We start from the raw sequence: 9,706 nt of genomic DNA on the forward strand, positions 1-9,706 counted from the left end.
CCCCCCTTCCCCCCAGCCACAGTAAACTTTTAATAAATCTTAGCTATCCAAAACCATTAATGGATACTTACTTCTGAATCTTTTTTTCTATGCAGATCCCACATTTTTTTTTTGAGTCGGAATCACTCTGTAGCCTAGGCTGGAGTGCAGTGGCATATGCACGGCCACCCCAGTGTTGATCTGCTGAGCTCCAGCGATCCCTCCACCTCAGCCTTCCAAGTAGCCAGAACTACAGGCTCGGACTATTAAGCCCAGCTAAATTTTTGATTTATTGTAGCAATGAGGTCTCACCATGGGGCCCAGGTCTCCAACCCGCCAGCTCAGGCAATCCTCTTGCCTCGGCCTCCCAAAGTGCTGCAGGCTTGAGCCACCACGCCCAGTCCAGATCCCACTTTTTTATATTTACTATGTTCCAACACAATACACATGGAATAAGTTCTGACCGACTCTATCTAACAGAAACAGAAATCTCCCAGAGGGGAAAGGGTTTGCTCAGGGAGAGGACAATGCCCTCCATTATGTACTTCACACTTTCAGTTTTCACCTCTGGAAGAATCCTGAGATCTTGGAAATGAGGAACAGTTCTACCCTCAAGGCCTAGCATAGAACCTGGACCAGTATTTCTTGCATGAATGAATGATGAACAAATGACAGAACACAAGGTTAGCAAGCAGTTCAACAAAGGTTATAGAGAAGCCTGGGGCTAGTCAGGTGCAGTGGCTCAAGTCTGTAATCCTGGCACTTTGGGAGGCTGAGGTGGGAGGACTGCTTGAGACTAGGAGTTCGAGATCAGCCTGGGCAACACAGCCAGACCCCGACTCTACCAAAAAAAAAAACAACAAAAAACACCAAAAACAAAAAACCTCAAAACCAGCTGGTGTCATGAGGGTTGGCCCGTTATGTTTTTTTCTCTCATTGTGCAGATCTATTTACACAAATCTATCATCAACTAGATCACCAGTCCCACTTAGGTGTGGGAATAAATACTGATTATGAAGTACTTGGCCCTATCAGGGAAGCTGGGACTGTTGGCAGCAGAGATCCTCCTATGAGAGCAATGATACTCTGGGGACGCAGACTGCTGTGTCCTCACTGATAAGATGATTAAACTTACTTCATGTACCACAGGAATGACCTCGCATTCATAAACTCCTTTCCTTTCTAGCAGTTCTTCCTTTAAAAAAAGTTTCTAGCCGGACGTCTTGGCGGGCGAGTGCCTATAGTTCCAGGCACTGCTCTCTAGCCTAGGCGACAGAGTGAGAATCCAACTCAAAAAAAAACAAAAAAAGTCTCATAAAAAAGAAAATGGACGCGGAAGTTCCTACCCCGGCACAAAGGCAAATTACAGGCAATCATTAAAAGCCATCATCGACAAGTCGTTCCACTTAAAAACTTACAATCCAAATTAAATAGATGCTGCAGCTAACACTGGGGCTGGGGGCTAGGGTGGAGAAAAGGGGGCTGAAGGAGGGAGAGGTCACAACCTCAGCGGCTCCCAAGCCAACTACCGGTCTTAGTGCCCCGCGGCTCGTCCAGAGAAGCGACGCCATCAGCGCCGGCCCACTGCGCAGGCGCAACCCCCCGGCCCGCATGCGCACTTAGTCCGGCGCGGCCTGAGGAAATCTTTTACACGCCTGCTGCGTCAGTCTCTTGTTTCTCCTCCTTTCTAGTCCCAGCAGGTAGGATCCCAGGGGTCCGATCCCTTTCCACCAAGCTTCCGAGGGTCCTCGAGCCCTCCGCCACTTACCTCAGCGGCTTTAGCACTTTTCCCTACAGCCCCGCCCCCAGGCCGAGCCGGAGCGGCCACGTTCGCCACGATAAGGACGGCGGCGTGCTCGCGCCCGCGTAGAGGGAACCGGCGGCGGCGGCGGCGGCGGCGACGTGCGCGCGCCCCTGCCCGTGCTGTGGTGGGCGGGGCCGGGGGCGGAGAGGAGAGAACTTTGGGGTCTTTGGTCGTCTTGCCTTGCCGTGCTTAGGTTTTCCAGGAGCCTCAGAGCCTCCTGTCTTCCCTCGCTTCCGTGTACTCGTGGTTTGGTTCCCTTTCATGATTCAGGGCTTTAGCTTGCCCCACGATATTTCAGAAAGACATTGCCTTCCTCTTCCTCTCCAGACCACCACGAAGCAGGGTTCGATTGGTCATTCCTCTTCTTTCCTCCTGAGCTGTCTTGGAGCGCAGGCCCTTTTAGGAAAGGTAGATGCTGAGTTTGCACTCCGGGACAACTCCCTCCGTTCTTCCAGAGCTCACAGTCTGAGGGCCTGATACTAACATTCAAGTCTATTTTTGTGGAGACCTTTTTTTTAAGAGGGATCCTAAGGGAATAGTTCACTGGCGTGTGATGTCATTAGGCTTTTGCTAATTATGTCCCCATTTCCTCTATCCAAGTTGATTTACCTGCTGTGTTATTTCTCTTTAGTTCTGTAAGCGAACTATCGAACTGAGTCATCTGCCGAAGGTTGCACCGACCATTAGTGTATTTAATAAGGATCGATTTGTTTCCTTTGAAACTCCTCAAGACTCTGGGCTTCAAGACTATCCAAGCTATATGTGGTAGAAACGTTGGTTGTACTTAACCACAGCTAGCCCATAAGGAGCCTTTGTTTCCTAAGTTATTGATTCCTTAAGTGGTGACTGGAAACTTGGCTTCTCAGTGAGTGATGTGCAGCTTGTTAGGCAGTGGCCTATAGAAATTGGATTCCTCCCCTCTGGAATATAGCTCTGAGAACCATATTGGTTAAGTCATATTTTAACTGTGCTTTGACAAGCTACTGGATCTGATTGTTTGGTATATTATATATTCGTAGCACTTCTAAAATTACTTAGGGTCTTTTTTTCCCCTTCTGGATGGTTAAGTGTATTAAATATCTCTCATTGTCTTAGTTGTCATGCCAGATAGAAAGGGTGAGATACTGTGCAAAGGGTTAGGTTGCAGTTTACTGTTAGGTTAAAGTAATAAAGAGACTTTTATCCTCTCTTTCAAAGTCATGGGCAGGCTGTATATACATGCCTTTTAATCACCTTTTTTGGGGGATTATAAATAGTTTGCTGTCTAGAGTGAGCCAGTGTAGTGGAAAATGTAGCAATTGACCTAAATCAGTTTCCAATGGAAAACAGTACTTCTTTTGTGTACTTTGAACTGATTGATGCCAAATTCAGGCCTATGGTCCATACAATAGAGATAGGATTTTTAAATTCTGATTTTTTTTTTTTTTTTTGGGTTGGAGTCTCACTCTGTCGCCCAGGCTGGAGTGCAGTGGCCACTCCCGGCCACCGCAGCCTCGATCTGCTGAGCTCCAGCGATCCTTCCGCCTCAGCCTTCCAAGTAGCTGGAACTACAGGTGCACGCTACCATGCCCGGCTAATTTTTTGATTTATTGTAGAGATGAGGTCTCGCCTGCCCAGGCGGGTCTCGAACCCACGGGCTCAGGCAATCCACTCATCTCAGCCTGCGAAAGGCGCGGGATTACAGGCTGAGCCACCGAGCCTGGCTTAAATTCTGATTTAAAAAGGTAAGATGACAATTTATTTTTCAGGACTTCATTGGAATATTATTTGGAGAGTGTCATGGAAGTTCTGCGCCCACAGCTTATAAGAATTGATGGTCGGAATTACCGGAAGAATCCCATCCAAGAACAGACTTATCAACATGAGGAAGATGATGAGGACTTCTATCATGGTAATCCTAGTTCTTTGGTTAGCTTAGAGGAAAATGATCTATGTATTATAGGAGCAATTCTTTGTTTTGTTTTAATGTGTTTCTGTGTTACCACTGAAATTTGAGATGTTTGGCCCCACATAGCACTATTTGTGTTAATGTCCAACACAAAGAGTTTGAGTTCTTGGTTGTAGTTCATATGTCAAGTTATGTTTCTTCTTTTACAGAGTCTTAAATGTCTAAGGAGTAATTTTAGTTAGCCATTGATATAACCATTAATATTCTGTGACACAATTAAGCTTCTTTATCTGTAAAGTTCTGAAGTAATATACAGATATAAATTATTGAACTACATGAGTATATGTCGAGTATTTAGTCCAGTGCCCAGTAGTGTTGCCAAAATCCTCAGATGCTCATGTCCCTTATATAAAATGGTGTGGTATTTGCATATAACCTACACACATCCTATCCTATATTTTAAATTATCTCTAAATGACTTACACTAGTTAGTTCTGTGTGGGTGTTATGCAAATATATACATATTTTTGAGTTGGAGTCTTGCTCTGTCACCCAAGTTGGAGTGCAGTGGAATGCTTACGGACACTGCGGCCTCCACCTGCTGGGCTCAGGCGATCCTTCACCTCAGTCTTCCAAGTAGCTGGAACCACAGGTACACGCCATCATGCCCAGCTAATTTTTTTGATTTATTGTAGAGATGAGGTCTCACCAGGTTGCCCAGGTTGGTCTCAACCCCCTGAGCTCAGGTAGTCCTCTTGCTTCTGCCTCCCCAAGTGCTGGGATTATAGACGTGAGCCACTGTGCCCAGCTTTGTATGTGGTCAACTGCTGAGGAGAAGGCTGTTGTCCATAGAGCAGCAGTGGTTTTGTTTTTGTTTTTTTGAGTCAGAGTCCCACTGTCATCCAGGCTAGAGTGCAGTGGCATGCTTATGGCCACCGCAGTCTCGACCTGCTGGGCTCAGGCAATTCTTTCACCTTAACCTTCCAACTAGCTGGAGCTATAGGCATGCGCCACCACCTTCAGCTAATTTTTTGATTTACTGTAAAGATGAAATCTTGCCAAGTTTCCCGGACTGGTCTTGAGCCCTGGGCTCAGGCAGTCCTCTCACCTCAGCCTCCCAAAGTGCTGGGATTACAGACTTGAGTCACCGTGCCTGGCTAGCAGTAGTGTTTCTGAGCAAGATGTTGTGGTTTCTGTGCAGGCTCCATGGAGTGTGCTGATGAGCCCTGTGATGCCTACAAGGTGGAGCAGACCTCGCAGGGATTCCGGTCTACCGTGAAGGCTCCCAGCTTGCTCTACAAGTGAGTGAGGTCCCTAGCAGTTCATGAGGAGGTACTTCCAGGAAACTCAACAGGAGGTGGATGCTTTAGTTTTCCACACTGTTGATTGCAGTACTTGGTTACTAATCACAGAATAGTTTTCAAAAAATTTTTTTGAGTTGGAGTCTCATTCTGTTGCCCAGGCTGGAGTGCAGTGGCATACTTACAGCCACTGCAGCCTCGAGCCAATGGGCTCAGGTGATCCTTCTGCCCCAGACTTCTAAATAGCTGGAACCACAGGTATGTGCCACCACGCTGAGTTAATTTTTTGGTTTATTGTAGAGACAAAGTCTCGCCATGTTGCCCAGGCTGGTTTTGAACCCATGATCTCAGGCAGTCCTCTTGCCTCCACCTCCTGAAGTGCTAGAATTATAGGCGTGAGCTGCTGTGCCTGGCTGTGACAAAATGGTTTAGTGTTTTATGTCTTAAAATGTCAAAGGACTGATTATAGGTTAATTTTATTGTCCTGTATATATTGGCAAGTCCTACTGATTTTGCCTCTTTTTTTTTTTTTTGAGTTGGAGTCTCACTGCCGTCTGGGCTGGAGTGCAGTAGCATGCTCATGGCTACTTCAGTGTTGACCTGCTGGGCTTAGGTGATCCATCTGCCTCAGCCCTCCAAGCAGCTGAAACCACAGGCGCACGCCACCATGCCACGCTAATTTTTTTTTTGAGTTGGAGTCTCACTCTGTCGCCCAGGCTGGAGTGCAGTGGCATGCTCACAGTCACCCCAGAGTCAACCTGCTGGGCTCCAGTGATCCTTTTGCCTTAGCCTTCCAAGTAGTTGGAACTACAGAGACGTGCTACCACTCCCGGCTAATTTTATGATTTATTGTAGAGACAGGGTCTTGCCAAGTTGCCCGGGCTGGTCTCGAACCCGTGGGCTCAGGCAGTCATCCCGATTCTGCCTCCTAAAGTGCTGGGATTATGGGTGTGAGCCACCGTGCCTGGCGATTTTGCCTCTTAAATATCTTTTTTTTTTTTTTGAGTTGGCGTCTCACTCTTTCACTCAGACTGGAGTGCAGTGGCTGCTCGTGGCCACTGCAACCTCAACCTGCTGGGCTCTGGCGATCCTTTCACCTCAGCCTTCCAAGTAGCTGGAACTACAGGAGCGTGCTACCACGCCTGACTAATTTTTGATTTATTGTAGAGATGAGGTCTCACCAAGTTGCCCAGGCGGGTCTCGAACCCATGGGCTCAGGCAATCCACTTACCTTGGCCTCCCAAAGCGCTGGGATTACAGGCTGAGCCACCAAGCCCAACCTTAAATATCTTTTGAATTCACCACTTCTTTCTCTCTTCACTGCTCCTCTTCTGCCTTTTCTGTGGATATCTTAAAAGAGCTTACTTACTGGTCTTGCCACATTGATTTTTGCTCTCTTCCCAGTTGGTTCTTCACATTGAGAATGATAGGCTGTTTTTAAAAGGCAAATCTGACTATTTTACTACTTGTGCTTAAAATGCATCATTGGCCTTCCATTGAAGATGGACTTCTATGCCCTTAGAGTAATGGCCAGAATCTTTTTTTTTTAATTGCACATCACTCCTTTTTTATACTAATCTGGAAAAAAGACTTATACTCAGTTATACTCAGAAAGAATACTGAGCCCTGTGGTGGGGCCAAGCAACAGGAGCATGATTCAGAAACCAGTCAGTGAAAGACACACCTTGGCCAAAATCTTGAATATGACCTGCACTTTCAGTTCAGGTCATACCATTCTATCTCTGGTTTTGTGCTTACACCCAGCTGGTTTTCTTCACTTCCTCAGCAATGCTGTGCTCCTTCCTGTCTTAGAGCTTTTGCATATGTTGTTCTTTTTGCCCTGGCAAAAGAAAAATATGTTGTTCCTCTTCCTTACCTAGTTATATTTTCCTTCCTTAGGGAAGCTTGTTTTGACACCATCATCTTCACCAACCACACTGAGTACCCTACTTTATGTTTCTATAACATCCTCTAGTTTTTCTTTGTAGGATTGATCACAGTCTGTGTTTATATTTGTTTATGTGCCATTCAGTGACTCCTGCAGTAGATGGGAAGCTTCTTGAAGGCAGGAATGAGTCTGTACCATTAATCCCTAACATTTTTCAAAGACTGATATGCTTTTTTCAGGGTCATCTTTATAAATTGCTTGGAAATCTTGTGATTACATCAGTCTTGTTTGCTTGTGTGTTTGCCCACATTCTGTCCCTTATTAACCACTGATAGGATATTTTCAGCTTATGTGGTTACCTGCCTTCTTTTGGACTTATACGTCTGAACGTAGGCTGGTCTAGGAAGTCCATAAACTGTTTTTCTGTTGGTACCAGATGAATTAGCTCTGTTCAAGTATGTCTGTAGGAGGAGATCTACAAATAGGGAATCATGTTTGATTATAAGTGTGAGCCACCATGCCCAGCCTGATTTCTATATATATTTTTTTATTTTTATTTTTATTTCTTTTTATTTATTTATTTTTTGAGTTGGAGTCTCACTCTGTCGCCCAGACAGGAGTGCAGTGGCTGCTCCTGGCCACCACAGCCTCAACCTGCTGGACTCTGGCGATCCTTCCGCCTCAGTCTTCCAAGTAGCTGGAACTATAGGTGCATGCTACTACGCCCGGCTAATTTTTTGATTTATTGTAGAGATGAGGTTTCGCCAAGTTGCCCAGGTAGGTCTCGAACCCATGGGCTCAGGCAATTCACTCACCTCAACCTCTCCAAGCGCAGGATTACAGGCTAAGCCACTGAGCCTGGCTTATTTTATTTTTATTTTTAACTTTTTTTTTTAGTTGGAGTCTCCCTCTGTTGCCCAGGCTGGAGTGCAGTAGCATGCTCATGGGCAAAACAGCCTCAATCTGCTGGATTCAGGTAATCCTTCCAACTCAGCCTTTCAAGTAGCTGGAACTATAGGCATGTGCTACCACACCCTGCTAATTTTTTGATTTATTGTAGAGATGAGGTCTTACTCAGTTGCCCAGGCTGGTTTCGAACCTCTGGAATCAGGTGATCCTCTCACCTTGGTCTCCCAAAATGCTGGGATTACAGGCTTGAGCTACCACACCTGGCCTTCTATGTATTTTAAGTACTCATTCTAAGTACCAGATTACTTGCATGTTAGATTAGGTATTGGCTCTTCTAAATTCTAATTAATAGACAATATTGCCAGACATGGTGGCTTAAGCCTGTAATCCCAGCACTTTGGGAGGCCAAGGCGAGAGGATTGCCTGAACTCAGGGGTTTGAGACCAGCCTGGGCAACTTGGTGAGACCTCGTCTCTAAAAATAAATAAAAAAATGAGCCGGATGTGGTAGCACATACCTGTAGTTCCAGCTGCTTGGAAGGCTGAGGCAGAAGGATTGCCTGAGCCCAGCAGGTTGAGGCTGTGGTGGCCGTGAGCACATTCCAGCCTGGGCGACAGAGTGAGACTCCAACTCGAAAAAAAAAAAAAAAATCCCAATGCCTAGGTGCACCCCACATTAATTAAATCAGAACCTCTGGGACAGGACCAGCATCATTAATTTTTGAAGCCAAGACTGAGAGCCACTTGATCTGGTAAGAATTTCCACTTATATATTCAACCAAGGAGTCATCTTTTCACTGTTTATCTGTATTATTGTAGTGACTAGTTTAGACTTCCCATGTAAATCTCTTTTGAGTCTAGCTTTACTTTTTTTTTCCTTTTTTCTTTTTTTTTTGAGTTGGAGTCTCACTCTTGTCACCCAGGCTGGAGTGCAGTGGCACACTGCTCACAGCCACCACAACCTCCACTTGCTGGGCTCAGGTGATCCTTCTGCCTCAACCTTCCAAGTAGCTGGAACTACAGACGCACTCCACCACGCCTGGCTACAACTGTACTTTTATTTTTTTTATTTTTATTTTTTATGAGTTGGAGTCTCACTCTGTCGCCCAGACTGGAGGGCAGTGGCCGCTCCCGGCCACCGCAGCCTCGACCCGCTGGGCTCCGGCGATCCTTCCGCCTCCGCCTTCCAAGTAGCTGGAACTACAGGCGCGCGCTACCGCGCCCGGCTGATTTTTTGATTTATTGTAGAGATGAGGTCTCGCTGCCCAGGCGGGTCTCGAACCCGCGGGCTCAGGCAGTCCACTCACCTCAGCCTCCCAAAGGCGCGGGATTACAGGCTGAGCCACCGAGCCCGGCTCTACAACTGTACTTTTAACTAGAAGGATGTCATTATGTGCTTAATGAGGATGGCATTGACTGTATGGAGCGCTGTGCCACTCATTGGGAGGCTCTTTCAAACACAATCACATTTCATTCTTATAACAACCTTATGATACATAGATTTTATTCACTCTGTTTTTGTAGTGAAGAAGTAGACTTACTGTGGTTCAATGACTGACCCAAAGTTTGTTTGATTCTAAAGCCTCTTTGACCTCAACCACATCCTCTTCTAAAGTGCTGAAGCTAGATCATTAATAGCACTTTGGGCTGATGTATTAGCCCGATGTATTATTAATAGCACTTTTTGTGATAGGCTTGTTCATTAACCATACACCAACAAACAGGAGCCTGGTTGGAAGCACCCCTAGTTGATAAGTCCTGGGAAGACAAAGACCTGATACAGTTGGTGTATATAGTCTCCAACTCAACACAGAGGAAAACCACATGGAATTTATAGAACTCTAATCCTCTTCTAAACAATTTGTTTTTAAAAAAACTACTAAATACGGCTGGGCTCGGTGGCTCAGCCTGTAATCCCAGCGCTTTGGGAGGCCGAGG

General features: G+C 46.0%; 2 protein-coding genes across 2 annotated transcripts in view; one reads left to right on the forward strand and one right to left on the reverse strand.

The window, feature by feature from the left end:
- ANAPC16 (anaphase promoting complex subunit 16) overlaps positions 1-1,826 on the reverse strand; it is a 17,374-nt gene extending 15,548 nt beyond the window's left edge. Inside the window, exon 1 of the mRNA XM_008072508.1 lies at positions 1,748-1,826. The gene's annotated coding sequence lies outside the window, so the exon portion shown is untranslated. The remainder of the gene's footprint in view (positions 1-1,747) is intronic.
- ASCC1 (activating signal cointegrator 1 complex subunit 1) overlaps positions 1,533-9,706 on the forward strand; it is a 125,176-nt gene continuing 117,002 nt past the window's right edge. The window contains exons 1-3 of the mRNA XM_021706158.1: positions 1,533-1,679; positions 3,532-3,674; positions 4,873-4,972. Coding sequence (XP_021561833.1) covers positions 3,563-3,674; positions 4,873-4,972 — 212 coding nt within the window. The 5' untranslated portion in view covers positions 1,533-1,679; positions 3,532-3,562. The remainder of the gene's footprint in view (positions 1,680-3,531; positions 3,675-4,872; positions 4,973-9,706) is intronic.

This window comes from Carlito syrichta, unplaced genomic scaffold (assembly GCF_000164805.1).
Source record: "Carlito syrichta isolate Samal-C Ts95f unplaced genomic scaffold, Tarsius_syrichta-2.0.1 Scaffold315300, whole genome shotgun sequence".
NCBI classification, from domain to species: domain Eukaryota; kingdom Metazoa; phylum Chordata; class Mammalia; order Primates; family Tarsiidae; genus Carlito; species Carlito syrichta.